At 40.4% G+C, this 16,952-nt stretch overlaps 1 protein-coding gene across 2 annotated transcripts; it reads right to left on the bottom strand.

Moving 5' to 3' along the window:
* Window positions 1-661: 661 nt before the first annotated feature.
* On the bottom strand, window positions 662-15,510 carry tuft1a (tuftelin 1a). Of its 2 annotated transcripts, none has more exons than XM_061673983.1 (12): window positions 15,299-15,510; window positions 8,297-8,377; window positions 6,944-7,045; window positions 6,383-6,469; window positions 6,141-6,191; window positions 5,524-5,610; window positions 4,885-4,995; window positions 3,848-4,071; window positions 2,639-2,744; window positions 2,465-2,548; window positions 2,168-2,262; window positions 662-1,240 (listed from the first exon to the last, which is right to left on the bottom strand). In XM_061673983.1, exons 1-12 carry the CDS (start codon window positions 15,374-15,376, stop codon window positions 1,168-1,170), a joined length of 1,179 nt encoding a protein of 392 aa, XP_061529967.1. In that variant the 5' UTR covers window positions 15,377-15,510; the 3' UTR covers window positions 662-1,167. The 2 variants fall into 2 exon arrangements, with proteins under 2 accessions (XP_061529967.1, XP_061529966.1); XM_061673982.1 differs by lacking the exon at window positions 15,299-15,510 and adding an exon at window positions 11,124-11,345.
* Between the last annotated feature and the right edge of the window lie 1,442 nt (window positions 15,511-16,952).

The following is a 16,952-nucleotide window of genomic DNA, read 5'->3' as shown; positions in this document are numbered from 1 at the left end:
CTTCCTGATAAAACATTTCAAATGAGACAGTGTGTGCCAGGAAGGTTTCAGGACTAATGTCACAAAAAATATATTTCAAGTACAAACTACAACTTTGCCCTTTGAAGTAATCCCCCTGGAGTCCAAAACACTTTCCCAGACATGTCATGTTATGTCGTGTACTCCTTGTAATATTCAAGGTGACCCTTGAAGACCACCTTGAGCTTGGAAAAGAGGAAAGAATATCACACTGAGCCGAGTCGGGTGAGAAAGGGAGGTTGCTCCAGCACGGCGACCTTCTCGGCCAGGAACTGTCAGATGCTCAGAGCATCGCGAGCAGGCGCATTGTCACAGTGAAGCAGCTACAAGTTGTCCTTCTGTCGCAACTCTCGTCTCTTCTCGCGCACTGAATGAAGCAAACGCCACAGGATCTCTTTGTAGACGTGCAGGGTGATCGTCTGGCCCACACTGAAGGGGAACACTTGTAGTTTAGCTTTGAAATACATCTTTTATGATGCCATTCCTGGTACATTACTGACACACCTTGTGTAATGTGAAATGTGCTTTTTAATGTGTTGCAAAAATATTGTTTATCCTTGTTATTTTGACTCAAGCAAGCCACAAACATTCAGACACCTGGGAAATAGTTTAAAAAAACATCTGGAAAAACATACAGCAAGACTTGTAATTAGTCAAAACGGTTTAATAATATAAATAAATATAAAGTAGAAAGCTTTGAGAAAATTTTAACTTGAAAGGACATTCAAGAGAACACATTTACATCATGACAACAAATTGAAATGATGAAAAGGGGAAACAAATGACATTTATGAAGCAGCTTCAATTCCTGCAGTTTCATTAAGTGCTTACTTCAAACTATGCGGTTATTTTACATACACATAACTTAAATAGCCTCTGTCGTCAAGTTTCATGCTACACACTCCAAAGTGATTGGTGACATGGAAGATGCAGATAAGATGGATGCTGCATTACTGTTTGTAAACAGTCTTACCGTCTACATTAAAGCCTGTTGCCCTTTGCGTACATTAAACATTTAAAAGTACTGTACGGGATAAAGAGTGCAGTGCATCCTTCAAGAGCGCAAATCATAGTAAAAGCTCTGCTCGGATATTCCGGTGTGAACACGAGAGGGTCTATCAGAGTTTCAGTCCACATACAAAAAACGCTTCAAGACTTGATCTCGATGACCTTGATGAATGGGAGTGGCTTGTTGGAGGAGGTGGACAGCTTGAACGGTTTACTGCCAAGGCAAGAGCGAGACAACAGGAGATCTCATTTATACACTTCATTAGGTACAATTAGTCCAGACAGCAAGAAGAAGAAAAAAATCCATATTTACAAAGATGATAAAGCTCAGTTTTGCGGAAGTATTCGTCTTACAATTTGTCTATTATTGAGGTTGCAATTTGCAGTGGTGTAGAACCAACATTCAGGAAAAAATATTTACTCCACCCCTACATACTTCCAGTTTGGCACTTGTGGATTTTTTTTTTTAAACACTTATTGGTGATATTCCGTGGTCATTTTTTAAATTTTTAATTTTTTTTTGGGGGGGGGGGGAAACATATGGTCTACGTTAAGTTTGTGTTTGAAAACAATTCTGCTGAACCGCAATTCAAGATCAATGTCTGATTGATCTCATTGGTAATTTTAACTCGATTTTTCTTATTTTAATTCAATAATTTTTTATTGTTAGTTTTGTCAGATTCAAGTTATTTCTGTGACCACTGTGGGTTTTTCTTGAAATTAACAGACTGGTACCAACATTTTTGTCCATGTGTGCACATTATCCAGAGTCCCATTAATTTAGCTGTTTTTCCCCCTAAGATTGCTCAATTAAAATGTATTTATCGTTGTTTGAATTTTTTTCACGTTAAATACTTGGTTATTTGATTTATTGTAGATAATGACATAAATATGAGTAAAATTAACAAATTTATACAGTATATAGTGCTGTTTTATTTTTAATATTAACACTTGGTAAAAAAAAAACAAAAAAAAACTTGACAGTTAATGTCAAAATGTTGCATGAGATTTATTCTTTTTTTTTTTTTCCCTTAAATGTGAGCAAATTGGAAGTTAAAATGAGATTTTCCACTGTATTTGATCACATTTAGCGCCTTTGGGCTTTTCCAAGACAGGTTTGATCTGACAAAATGAAAGTTACCTGTATACAATTTGTGGGTTACGCTCCGATGAAAGGTAAGAATTGCTCTTCTGTGCTCCCACGAAGTAATCCATTTTGTCGTGCAGCTCTCGGTTCTGCGCACAGACGAGGTCACGCGTCACATAACGGAAGATAAAACGAGCTTCGTCAAAAGAGACAATAGCTCCATTTTGTCTTTCACATATCACCTCCCTTGGCAGAAAGGTGGATTTGGTTTTATCCCCTCACATTTATCACCTCATCACTTTGACTCCAAAGCAATAAACTGAGGTGTTTTTTTTGGGGGGCCATCCTCACCTCAGCTTCCAGGAAAGCCACTTTCTCCTCCAGCTCTTTGATGATGCGATCCCGCTCTTGGATCACCATGCGAGAGTTCTGAAGCTGAAGGCGAGCACACAATTGGATCAAACACTGACGCAAATATGCAGACGTGTTCTTTCCCCGAATGTTGCAACATGCGCCTCGTCCCACCTGTTCGATCATGTGTCTGACTTTCCTCTGCTGGCTTTTAAGCATGTCATCTAGATGGTGAATCTTCTCTTTGAGAATGGCAACTTCCTTTTCCAACTGCTCTGCCCTGAACAAACACACACACAAAGAATTAACGGTGAGTCAGAGGTCCCGTCACTTCACTCGTCGGACTTAAAAACACCAAATTGAGGACGGTAACATGGGTCAATCAAACATCGTTGCATAACCAAATCAAATATGATGGGGAGGCGTGGAAGAGGGTCTCGCCCAGCTTGGCTGTGAATTTTGGATTTGGAAACCACTGTAATGACTAACAGAACCCTGTAGATGGCGGTGTTGCATCACTTTGGATTTGAGATCAGCACAGCCTTTTGAGTTAGAAGATAAAGATTGGGGAGTGAATCTCGGCTTGTCACATCGATTACGTCGTTGAACGTCGGACATGTTATGCCACGCGAACAGAGTGTGTATATGTATGGTATGAACAGAGTACGTGTCGCGGTTGGTAGTGGAAAGTATGAGAAAAGATGACGCAGTAAATGGTGAACGGCATGTAAAAAAGCCACTAATGCTCATCTCCAGCCATGCAGTGAGTTAGGGTTTGTTTTATTTGTAAATAAATGATTTTGGCATCAAACGCTCTCTCAGTCATGCTTTTTGTGTGTTTGTTTGTGAGGTGTCACAAAATCAAAGAATATTAGCATCAAAGTCTCTATTGTGCTAGACCTTATTTATTTTATTTTTTATTTGATTTATTATTATTTTTTTACCAAAAGCAGCATCTCTGCTTTTTGGTGAAACCAACCCATGTTCTACTGCTTACTAAAGAATGGAAAAAGCTACAAACAAACTTTTTCTGTTGAAAGAATTGAGTCCACTTTTTCTTTTGGTATGTTCGAAATGCTCGAAAGCGGCTGGCAGCGTGGGGAACTCTACTTTAAAGCAGCCGGCAGTGAACGAGTTAATCAGAATTTCCACCTGAAATTTCAGAGGCTTTAAAAGTTCTTGTTACTTGTGGTCCCCTCGAGATAGATTAGCTGGGTCTCTTCTTTTACCCTGATAAATTAGCCCAGGACCAACCCCAGAATTAGTTCCCAACATCCAAACACACAGTGGTCCTCTAAAAGTCCCCTGTTCCTGTGTTCTAATGTTTCAGAGATGCCATGAAATAATTCGTGCAAGTGTTGGGGGGCTGCGAAAATTCCTAACCTCTGCTCTCCCTCGGGGCCCTCCTCTCTGATGTGGCGTAGCTCACGCAGTTCCTCCTCACGTTCGCGAATGCTCTCCTTCAAGGTGGCGCTCTCCTTCTCCATGCCCCCCAGTAACCTCTGGAGCTCGTCGATGCGCTGGTCCTTCTCCTCGACGTCTTCCTTCGTGCTTTTCAGCTTGTCCTCCTGGTCGCTCAGACGCTCCCTCAGCATGTCGCCTTCAGCCTGGAGGGAGATTGGGTGGTTTATAGCGTCGCAAAAAAAATCATACCACCTAAAAATGTTTAGAATTGCCAGTTTAAAACCGTAAATATACCACGATCGATGGGTTGATATTATTTCAAATGCATCTTACACCATTGCCCTTGAAAACAAATGTCGTACTGATTTTTTTAATTTTGAGAAAAATGCACTGGAAGTGCACACCTTCATGCAGCTAAGACTCCATAACTTCCACGAACCACCCACGCTAAACTTACTTCCTCCCCGAGATACAAAGCTTGTCTCTTGTCGAGATGTATCACTTCAAGATACTTCTTTGACACCAATTGCTGTACCATTTTCCTATTTAGACAGGGCTTTGGTGGTATATTGTGGCATAGTTGGGTGTTTCAGATAGAGCCCCCAAAAATGCAAATAAGGGAGCTTTTCTAACTTATAGCTGAGCTGCCAAATATAAAAACACAAATCGGTCGACTAGTGAACCATGTGGGGTATTGCTGCATTTTATACATAACGCAAACATTTTAAACCCACGTTTACCACGTTTTGTTTCTTTGCAAGATGACATTCTCAACAGTGGCCTGACATGCGTTTGACAGCATTTCTGTTGTCAGTTGTCCTTTGTGAACGAGGATCTTTTTGACAACGTGCGGACGTGAAACCTTTCATCGATTCGTTTTCCCAGATTTTTCGAGCTCGGTGAATCTCAACCACTGATTCGACTCCTATCTCAAGGCAGCACTGTATGTGTCTTTGCTCATCAAAGGTTGGGAAAGCCTGCACTAGATAGTTATTGATGTAAAGTTAGCAAGTCACCTGCAGCCTCTCTCTCTCCTCCTGGTGCTTCTTCTCAGCGTCTTGCAGCTGCGCATACAGACGCTTGCTGACTTCTCTCAGCTTGGCCCTCTCCGCCTCGTCGTCCGCCTCCTGACAGACAGACCACGACAATGACAACATGAATACTTGTTCAATGATGTCATGTGAAATCCTGTTCTCTCAGTGGAGTGGGTTCGGCACAGGAGAAACCAGGACTGTTGTTATCGTTGTGCGTCATTGAATTGCCACCTATTTCGCTCCTATTTCTGCAACCGTGGGGTTTGACTCACCAGAACGCTAATGGGATAATGGTGCAAAAACAAAGAGAGCGCAAACAGCTGAAATGACGAAGACAGAAACCATCCGATTAGGACAAAGCATGTATGGAATGCAGGGACAATAGGGAGGAGGGCCTGAAAACAAAGTCAAGGAGGGGCACTGTGTGCTAGCAGCTTATCCCCTGAGGTGCTCCTTGTGTATTTACGCTCATTTTAATCCTAGCTCATATTTAATTACAGTCACGTCTCTGTTTGGCTCACTGTTACACTCTCGACACCTCATTTCCTCACTTGCCTCTGGGTTTAAATGTCTGGAGATACTTTTACCAACATTGTCTGGAACGAAACAAAACAAACTCACCTGACCCTCACTTTTGGTTCCGCCTTTTTGGCGAGAGGAGGTCATTTTCTTGAATGGAGATGAGACCTTCCACCCGTTAGTGTGAATCTGGACACAAAGAGAGGACGAGAGGCGAGGTGAAGCACAGCACGGGATGTGATGCAACAATTGAGCTAGGCGCCAATCATTTCGATACACTTTTTTAACATTCCAATTTCTATTCAAAAGTTATACCTCAGGCTGGAGGCATTGAAGAGAGCAGCGTAGTTTAGCGTGGCGCTACATAGGAAGCTAATTATCGTATCCTCAAAAAGACGCAGCAATGACAAATCTGCTCGCCCGTTCAGCAACCAGCGGTGTGTTATGTCACCCATATGGTACCAACTTCGGACGCTTGGAACTCTGGTTGACCGGGTACTAGAAATAGTACCAGAAACTAGCTGTTTTTGCAAATGGAAGCGTGTCAATGTGGGAATCACTGGGTAACTCACGATACGACATCGAGATACTTTGCCAACGATACCGATAGATACAGCGACAGCGTGAAACCTTGCAGTGCTCCGCGTTAAATGTAAGATACATATTGAATAGAAATTTTTAAAAAAAACAGCGCCATCTGGCGAGCCGGAGTTGCCCACCTTATTTTTCGATGCCATCTGCTCCCTCAGTGTTTTCAGGCAGTAGCGCACCTGTGTGAAATGCAAACACATTGTGTGAAGCCTTGTGTCCATCTGTTTTGGTGTGTAAACAAGAGAGCGGCATGACATAACATTCAAAATAGGAAACACAAATGCCGCCAGCGGTGTGACAGAGAGAGAATGTTGAAGACTGAAGATGAGCTCGCATTGGGGAGCGATCACACGGCGTTAAGGCGGCTGACCTCTTGTATCTGGGAAACCTCATCTGACAGCATCTTCAGACTCTGGTTCTGTTTATGAGACTCTTCTCTGCGGGCCTCCAGATACACCTAGAAAGTTAGTTAGTTGTTAGTAAGATCATACAATAACCACGCAATTGGTTTCCACGAACATGGGGTGGTGGGTGTGTCAAGCAAGTAAATTGGTGCAAATCCAAATATAAATGTGGACAGAGGATGTATTTTTTCCCTTTAGACATTCGTGCTATACAACATCAAAAGCTTTCACACTGTAGCTGACCATTTTGGTTCTTTCAATGCTCGGTTTATTCGTTCTGTCATTGGCTCGTTGATCGGCGGTTGGTAGGTTCATTAATTTATTTGTTCATTCGTTTTCTAGTTGGTTCGTTCATTAGTTCTTTCATTTGTTCACTCATTCGTGTGTTTGTTCATACATTCATTGGTTTTTTTTCATTGGTTGGTTGGTTGGTTGTTGTTTTTTCAAATTTAAAACTTGTAACACGGTGAATAAAAAGCTTTGTTTTAAACTGAATAACTGATCTTTGGCAATAATGTCACACCCACCTTGATGACCTCTACTTGCTCCTCTGTAGATTTGATTGGTTCTGGCGGCAAAAGCGTCCTCTCGTTGGGGGGCTGCACCAGTGCAAACGCACGTCCGACAGGCTGGAGATAAAGACGGAGCATTTCGAACATTGCATGAGCATGATGGGTGTGTTTCCAAATATTCCCAGATGTGAATGAATGAAACATGGATGAGGTCAACTGGGATGGGCTGCGACATGTTTGGGATCGATATTGCCAAACAACACTTGGCGCAAAGCCACTAAACTATTACACTGGAATCTGCGTTGAGGCTTGAGCAAGGCACATTTCTTCATGCTCCCATTGGAAAGAAACAGCACAAGGTAGGGAGGGACACGCGCACACTGGAAGAGGCGGGAAGAGGTTATGTAACAATCTGGTGCAACGTTTGTGCTCGTCTTGGTAGAATGACGAATTTCTCAACAAGTCCTGAGCACTAAACATATGCGACCCTCCTTTGATGGGAAGCAGATGTGTCTCGTTACACACACACACACACACACACACACAAACACTTGACCAATATGGAAACTTGTAAATTATCATTCCTAATACGTTACAGGAACCAGACATTTGTCATCCGCACACAATAAGTAAACCACAATTTAGGATCTTACTAACTACACTGCGAGTTAAACCAAGACAATCCTACATAATTCTATATGATCTGGTAAGGTTTGACAAGTGCAGTATCTTAATACTGTTATGTTTAATGGGATTGTCCACGTTACATTTAAATTGCTTCCAAATGTGCAATATTAATAAATAAAAAAAACATTAAAATGCAAAAAAAGTATAAAAATATTTACATTAAATTATTTAAAAGTAAACGTTAAATTCACCACAAATAATTGAAATAAGTGCAATCACGTTAAAAAAAAGGAAAAAAACCATACAAAAATTCAAATGATAAAAATACAAAAAAATAAAATGATTAAAAAGTTATATATATATATATATATATATATATATATATATATATAATGTACAAAATAAATAATTATTTAAAGCATGCAAACACACAAAAAAAACAGCAAACACATTTTTTTTTTTTAAATAAACAACAATGAACGCATCAATGTATGGAACATGACCAAAAATCTAAAGAGATCATCCTTGGAAAAAAGATGTATTTATCATCAAGAAACTAGGCTGTAGCGATCAAAAACTACATACAAAGTGACACAGAAGCAAACATACAGTATGAATACATACTGTATCCTTCTTGGCGTAAGAGGTCACGCATGCTTAAAAATCGAATTTCCAAATCATACCATGGCATCTACACAACACTAATCTTCAGCGCAGTTAGGAGAGGCCCAAAAGTCTTACCTTATCTCTTTGCTGCTGCTCTGAACTGCGAGTCGCTTGGTTCTGGTCGTGCAGTGTGAGTCGCAGTCGCCTGCACCCCTCCTGGAAAAAGCAACAACGATAATGAGGAGAACCCACAAAGAGACCGTTATGTGATGGAGAGTCCGATTGGCCACTATTTCCAAAAAAGAACGGGAAAAAGTGAGTCACTAAATGTAGAAGTCAAGGGAGGGAGCAGGTTAGCAATGGGGTGGGGGTGGGGGCTTCAAACGTCACAAGGGGAAGTCAAGTTATTTAAGGCTACACAGAGACACACTGTTTGCTTTAAATTGATTTCTGAGAATGTGGACAGAAAGATTTCATGTCAGGCATGGCAGATGGTTTCCATGGCAACAAAGCCGCACTGTAGCCATGACTAACAAAACAAAAGTGGCTTTACTACATATTGCACACACATGCGAGACAATACAAAGTTGACTTTTCTTTCAGTTCTCTGACGGGAAGTCACTTCAGCAGGAAAAGCCTTGGCTGGGAAGTGAAAGGGCGTGTGCGTGTGTGTGTGCGTCCCAGTGCAGGGAACCCTCCTAATTGATGCCCCTCGTGTGTGTGCGTGTGCGTGTGTGTGCGTGCGTGCGTGCGCTCCAGCTGCGAGGGAGGAGGTCAGCGTCATTATATAAGTCTTGACTTCATGCCAAATAGGAGACACGTACAACATGCAAAACGAAATCAACGCCTGCACTGTTGTGACTGTAAACACGCACACGCAATATCAGTTACATAAGTGCATTTATATCAAATCAATGGGTGACATATTCAAAATTGTATGTAACGGGGCATGTGGAGGTGTGTGTGGTATTTGATGTGTGTTAAGGGTGATGATCGCCGTGAATGTGGGTGTAACTTCATCTGTCTGATGGAGACCGGAGACAAATTCCTTGTGTGTTTTGGACATACTTGGCAAATAAAGATGATTCTGATTCTGATCCCACCATTGCTCTCATTCACTATTTGGCGTTTGTGTCTGTCTCGCTTCGATCGCATTCTGCCGTACTGAACGTTAAGCACGCACACCGTCAAGCGCATCGTTCGGCCGGTTGACGGAACAGTCTTAATTGGGGGTGTTTACATTTCCACCTTGAAGGAGCTCAAGTCAACTTAAGTTACGGAGGAATTAATGCCTTTAAAGCAACATTGCGCATGTAAAAATCCAACTCTAAATGAACAGGTTCACAATCATGTGGCTGTACTACATTCATAATATCGCTGAGAGACTCAGCTCACCAAGTGTACTTTTGTGGTATTTGGCAGCGTTTCTCAAAGCGTTTACAGACAAAGACCAATCATTTCCCAAAACAATAGACCTACCCAACTAGTACAACAGTATTCAGTGGGCCAACGGAATGAGGCCTCCAAAAGGAGAACAGCATTTGCAATGTTTATTGTGTCACAGTTCTGAGGGTTTGATCACCGACTCAGTCTGCATCTTCTCCCCGCGCTAGCGTGGATTTCTTTCGGTGCTCCGGATTTCACCCGCATTGCACGTTAGATTCATCGAAGACTCATAATTGCCCATAGGTGTGAATCTGACTGTAAATGGTTGTCCTGTGATAGACTGGCGACCAGTCCGGGGTGTACCCAGCCTCTCGCATAAAGTTAGCCTTTGGATAGGCAAACGAGGATAAGAGCTCGAGAAAATTGGTAGATGTGTGTGTGTGTGTATACAGTTTCACAAGCATATCAGTCATAAGCCAAAAAGCAAAAAGGTCAAAATGACCAGAGAAATTAATCAAAAAGAGCTTAGCACATGACGTGGGCCTCAGCCTGATGGAATACATTCGAGCCAGCGGCGGCTTTAAGCAGATATGTTTTCACAGCTCAGATGTGTATTTATTTAAAGGCATAAGAAAGATGCTGGGGCATCTATTTTTTCCAGGCCGTAGTAGAGGTCAATGCTGCGCGAATTCGTTTGCTATTTGCACCATGACATGCAAATCATTGGCATGTGTGCAAGGCATTATAAGGGCTCTCCGAGGATTCTGCTCATAAACGATGAAGTGAGAGGTTATCAATGTCAAGAAAGTAGGATATTGTCATTGTTCGAAGAGCTCTGTTGTGGAGGGAGGAGCTAAGGTTAGCTCGTTGTTGGTAGAAAACCACAGTGTCATGGCCGCATGTTCTTGCTTTGCAGAGTGGTTAATTCAAAACCCAAGCTGAATGGTGATGGAGGTGTTGTTATTTTGTCAGTTTGTTTTCAAACTTTTATGTGCAAAACAATTTAATTAAAACGTTTTTCAAGTACTTATTTTATTCTCCTATATTTAAGCACAGTATTAATGTTCAAACTGTACATAATGTTACAGTGGCTAACAAAATTGTCTCATGAGCATTTAGGCCTACTACGCTACTGCATTTTATTGTTGGTCATTGTGGTGTTGCTTGGAGAGCAACCGCTGGTTTAAGATGTTAGCAATAGATGAATGGGATTCTACTGTTTCTATTCCGCTGAAACGGCAAAAAAATGGAAAATAAACTCCTCAGTCCTCATTGTTATCTATGGTAGCGTTCAACGTTCTTTTGTGCTTTCATTCTTGTTGGAGACAAGAACAATACAGGAGCAGATGAAATGAAAAAGGGTGTGTGGAGGGCCTCCTACAGTTCGAGAAACAGAAGTCTGAAAAGTCTCTCTTTTGTTTGATACATCCTGCTCACGTTACAACTGAGCGCTCTGATGGGCCATTTGGGTGGTGGTGGTGGTGGGGGTCTCAATTAAGGGGGATAGAGAGAAACACTGGGACCATTGTTGGGAAGATATTACACAAGTAAAGAGCTAAGCTATTTACGCACGCACATAAATGCCAGCAGCTGTAACACGACACTGCCGCCATTGGACAAAAGGAGACCTGCGCAGAAAGAAAGAAAAAAAGAATAAAAAATACACAAGGTGAGCCAGTGTAAACACGGACTCCATAACAGGGCAGAAATGTGAGCCTGGGTTGGCGCGCACACACCAACAAAGGGCACAAAAGATGGTGAGCTCCATGCAGGCTGGCTAGCTGGAGGCTTTCAAAGGCTACGGAGACACTTTGTGCTCTACGTTGGCATCAGGAGGAGGCCAAGGCTGAATTATGTGAGCACAAGGAGAGAAATCCCGAAAAGCACCTGCCGCATTCCGCACGACAATGCTTCCTCTTGTGTGCGTCCATGCGTGTGTACTAAATCACTCACTCTGCCCCCCCCCCCCCCCCCCCCCCTCGTCTCCTCTTTCTACCTGCAGCACAGATGGAGGCAATCTGAGCCACGATGCTTACACTTTTATGACCACTGAGGAACATTTTTTTTCCATTATAGCGCATGCAATTGTGCCTCCCCCATGTTAAATAGGTTAGGTCCACACTCTTGCTCTTGAAGAAAATGGTGGAAGGAAATTGGGTTAACATTGACAGGATTTAAGTGTTGTTATAGAACAAAGTGCAAGAGTGCCTACTCAGTGACTGCTGATAAGTACATATTACTGGCTTCATGCCCAACTGCATGTATGCACGGTATAGAATTGTTTACCCGAGTACAGTCGTCACAAAATCCACTGACTATCCTTGCTCCTTTTTCTTCACGTCTGCATATATTGTATGCTATTCTGTATATATGGAATTTATTAAGTAAAGTGGAGCTGAAACGATGAATCAAAAAACTCGAACAATTCAATTGCAAAAAAAAAAAAGAGGAAAATCTCTGCCTCAACGCTTCCTCGTGATCATTTTTCCACACAGGCTAATGTTACAGCTGACTCACGCACCACTTTTGTGTAAAAATAAGTTGGTGCGATGGCGGCAAACAAAGAGAAAAGCAGAATTATTTCACACTTACAAAAGAAGGTTAAAAAAAAGTGCAACGTGTCGTACCTCATTAGCATATCTACACCCGCCAACATCAATAATAATCAAATCACTTTCATCCACGAGCTCCTATGACCAGGCACTCAACATGCGGACAAGCTAAGGGTTAGCTAGTTAAGAGCCAGGAGCTAACCTGAGCTCGCAGTAGCCAACGCTAACTCTACACTCTCATTCGCTGACGCCCACATCACTCACCAGGCCAGGATAGGTCTTTTAAAGCCGCAAACACTCAAAGTCGCAGATATTACAGCATGGAACATAGATGTGGACAAAATAATACCGGCACCTTACGTGCCCATTTTCTTGTTTAATAACGCAAGATCTTTTTTTTTTTCTGGTTACTCAATTAATCGATGGGATAATCAGTAGAACAAATGATTCTAAAAATAGTTGATAGGTGCAGTCCCAATGTACAGATGTCAAAACAATGTGGTCTGTCATCCACATTTGCATATACAGTAAAGTATTTTTTATAGGGTTAGGCTTTACAATTTCCACGTACAATACTGCTGACTATTCCTGCTACTGTTGATACTCACATTCCCCCTTCACACTTAAGTGTAATATAATGAGCAAGGACTGTGCTATAGTCATCATCCCTCCATCCATTTTCCGTACCGCTTCTCCTCACGAGGGCCGCGGGCGTGCTGGAGCCTATCCCAGCTGACTCCGGGCGAGAGGCGGGCTAGACCCTGAACTGGTCGCCAGCCAAAGGTCTGCTCTATTCTACTCTGTGTATACTGCACAGTATCTATTCATGTATACAGTTTGTCATCCACATCTGAATGCACTGTATGGTATTTCTCATTCATTTACAGTAGTCCCATACCTTGCTAGTCTCCAAGTTTTTCTTTTTTATTCATTGATATTTTTCTTGTGTGCTGCTGGTTCCCACTTAAAAAAATGGAATTCCCCCATTGCAGAACACTAATAAAGCCTTATTTAATTCTATTGCCTTTTAATTGAGTTCTTTCAACATTTTTAAATAGAATGGCACACCTGTACAGGTGCCGAACACTTCCCAACACTTACGGTCTCCAAATAGGACTTAATCAAATGTGAAGGTTATAGCGTTAGCGTGCCTGATGTCGTTACAGACAATTTCAGTCGGCATCAAAAGATAACTTTCCACGTGTGCTTTACCTTTTCACATTTAAAAAGAAAAAGTTCTTAATCAGTGATGACAAATAGCAAAAATACGATAATAGAATGGGAAATGGAACTTATTACGACATAGGAAAGTGATACACACACACGACTGACCTACACTAGCTGCTCAGTGCAATATAGCTGAATGTAAATGCATATGTGTGATGTCAACAAAAAAGAAAACATCCCATGCTATGGATTGTCTGCATAAAAGATTTGCAGCCTCTGAACCATACATTTTCTTTAAAATTCACAAGATGAGAGTTAATTTAAAAAAATACTGTAACGCAGTTTCGAGCATGAATGACAATATTACACTTTTGTATTATTTCCTAACACATTCTTGTGAGGAGATGATGGCATCTTACTGCTAATACAGAATTATACAACAATATATTTTTGTGGTTATAGTTTGCAGTGGTCAAGCTGTACAGAATCACGTAAAGCCGTTTCTAATATTTTGGAAAGAAATGGATGCGTCGGTGGCTGTTCCTCATCCATTTGGTATTTTCCCATTGTTGTGTCACCGTGTTTTACTGTGTGCACTTAGCACGCAAAAATAGATGTCATTCCTACTTTTGTGGGCTCACATCATCCTGACTGAAATGTGACAGTCACATAAATCCTAATCACGTGTGTGACTGCGTGTTGTTGCTCTTTGCACGCTATGAGCTTTATAGCACAATAAAAGTCTAAGGCCAGAGTCACAGTCACAGCATTAAAAGTGTACACAATGAGCTAGATGGATGTGTTACAACACGATGGGACGTGAACTGATAAGGCCAACGTGTCGGTTCATAAGCTCGTAAAGTACGGCGCGGCTTGACGGTAAATTATTAAACTTTCAGGAGTGATAAGGCCCGTTGAGGTGACGTGCACAGACGCTCGCGCTCATCTCCCAGCTTGCCCACAACGTGTCTGAGCGTGGGTGCGCGCCGTCTAAGCTTGCTCGAAGGACGCCACACGCACAGGTGCCGCTGTCACCGCTTGCCAATGTGAAGGCCTCACAGGCTGTTTGCGCTAATTCTTAACTCACAAGTCGCAGGGCATCCAGGGGAGAATTAAAAGTTGAATGAGTAAAACCTGAAACATGAGACCATGCGTGACGTAATGTAAATGTAAGAGTTTAAAAAAAAAAAAAAAAAAAAAAAGTTTGATCCAGATCTGATCTGGATTAAAACTCTAACATTAAAAGTCCCATTTCATAATTTCAGATGTTTATTATACCTGTCAAATGGTATTTGGTTTGTTGTGTTTGGAGGACATCTGAATCAGGATTAAAAGAGATTGGAGACACGAGCATCTGAACATGCAGTGTGGGAGTTTCCATGATCAATTTGTAATGACTGCAATCTGGATTGGATCCAAACTGAATTTGGTGTCACATTTACAGCTTTGTGGTGTCACATCCATAGAGCAAACCTAGTTGGAAAAATACATTTGCAGCAAAAATGTTAAAAATGTGTCACATTTCTATTATTTCCTGTGTGAATTACCATCAAAAATTTAAAGGAGCATCCTTGGAATACTTCTGAAACATAACATTATTCTATTAAAAAAAACTGAAAAGAACATGCATATAAAACACATATTCAGTTTATTAATTTAATCAACAAATACAAAAACGCATGCAAACAATACAGATAAATTGGTGAATGACTACAATTTATTAAATTATTTCTATCACATTTATATGATTTGAAACTTTGTGACTTTTATTTTGTATTTTATTTTTATTTTGGGGGTATTACTTTTAGACAATTTAAATAGGTAGTTTTATTTGAAGTATTAAAACATTAAAAATACCTAAAAATATATATATATATATTTAAAAAAAAAACAACTGTTGATTCTTCAATCATACAATACAAATGAATAAAGACACATCCAGATAAGTAATCAATGAAGTAGTACACAGAAAGTTGAGGTGCAGAAATACGACTTTTCTATGACTTTAAGTGACAATACTAACGTATCTCACCGTGTCATATTGTTGTTTTCGGATGTCCTCCACCGTGCACAGACTTCTGGTCCCGCCGTTCATCATCATGTCTCTCATGTGATAATAATAATAATAATAATAATAATAATAATAATAAATAGATAATCAACAATAAATAATAAATAAAGAGTCCAGGTAGACGCGAGTCACGGTTGCGGCTGCTGTCTGTCCCGGTAGTGAAATGCAGGTCCGAAAACTTCACACCGGTTGTCTCTGATTTTTTTTCTTTTTTTTTTTTCCAACGCAATCTCTATACGTCACAGCAGGGATACGCCCACTCAAGCCCCCATGACCAAATAAGGAGATTAGGAGGAGGACTGGACAGAGACAGGACGAGAACAGAAACTGGTCCATTGTGGCTTCAACCAAAAGGAACACATTAGGACATTTTGTATTTATAATTTTTATTTTTGAAATATACATATTTGTATTGAAATAGGATACGCAAGTTTGGTTGATTTGATTAGTTATATATTCAAACAGATTAGACAACTATTTTCATCATGTTCACTTTATGAACATTTATCTCTCTTTCAATATGATTTTATTTGTATTTATTATTATAATTATTATTGCTATTCTATTTTTTTTTCTGTGGTTTTAGTATTTTCTTTTTTCTAAAGTCTTAAATAGTGGTGTTTCATTACATTTTTGTCATTACAGTTAGATGAAAGATAAAGACTAATGTGAAAATACATTTATCCATCCATCCCTTTTCTGAGCCGCTTCTCCTCACTAGGGTCGCAGGCGTGCTGGACTATAATTTTTCATAGTGATATGTCATTTGTATTCATCATTATATAGTTTTATAGGCAGATGAACATTAACTGTGAAGGAAATGGTCGCAGGAAATAGGGTTAACACTAACCGGATTAAAGTGTAACTTAAAATAATAATAATAATAATAAAAAAGGGTCAATTCAATCACTGCTGATATTGATATGAGTTACTAGACACGATTTTTTTAAATTTTATTTTATTTTTTAGATACTAGTCATTGTTTGGCTGATTTTTCTGCTTTGACTTGAGAGCAAAAACCTCAGATATGAGGGCTGTATGGTGACAATGACTCCAACTCAATTCACGCCAAGCAGCAGTTTAGCAGATATGTGAACAATTCTTCAATAAAAGAGACTTCAAGCTGTTTATTGCCACTCAGTTAATGTTTACTGTCAAACATAAAAGAAAGACATTATGTGTGCATTTAAAACAACCACATAGCTTTGCCTCAGGAAAGTACGTTTAGCTTAATGCTAACGAACAATGTAAAATGCCATAGAAGGGCAAACCAGATACTCAACGGATGTTTGAACATAAAATGGTGGAGCAACACATGTACACAGATAATATAGCAATATTTACATGCATATATTCTTCATCCTCTGCAAAAAATAACTAATATTACTGTGGCTCTGTAAGCATATTTCTATTATAATACCCCCAGGTGGCCAAGAGGCACACACCAAAAGGAGCAGCACAATGTCCGTAAAATTTAAGCAATGTGAGAAAAACGATTTAATTTCTTTACATTCATAACATATTTACATATTCGTAGCATATTTATTCATACCCTGCTAGCAACAGGCACTTTTTTAAGGACGCTACTTTTCACAAAGTGCCATTTCCCAAAGTG

Source organism: Phycodurus eques, chromosome 4 (assembly GCF_024500275.1).
Source record: "Phycodurus eques isolate BA_2022a chromosome 4, UOR_Pequ_1.1, whole genome shotgun sequence".
Classification (NCBI taxonomy): domain Eukaryota; kingdom Metazoa; phylum Chordata; class Actinopteri; order Syngnathiformes; family Syngnathidae; genus Phycodurus; species Phycodurus eques.
The sequence above is the reverse complement of the archived record's forward strand: the minus strand, read 5'-3'. Positions and strand labels throughout refer to the sequence as shown.

Bases quoted from the DNA above. Each gene is read 5' to 3' on its own strand.
- tuft1a (XM_061673982.1), bottom strand. From the start codon at position 11,315: ATGGAGCTCACCATCTTTTGTGCCCTTTGTTGGTGTGTGCGCGCCAAC. The intron at 6,192-6,382 runs GTCAGCCGCCTT...CATTTCACACAG, and splicing joins AGGTTTCCCAGATACAAGAG to GTGCGCTACTGCCTGAAAAC. The intron at 2,263-2,464 runs GTGAGGATGGCC...GTCTGTGCGCAG, and splicing joins TGGCTTTCCTGGAAGCTGAG to AACCGAGAGCTGCACGACAA.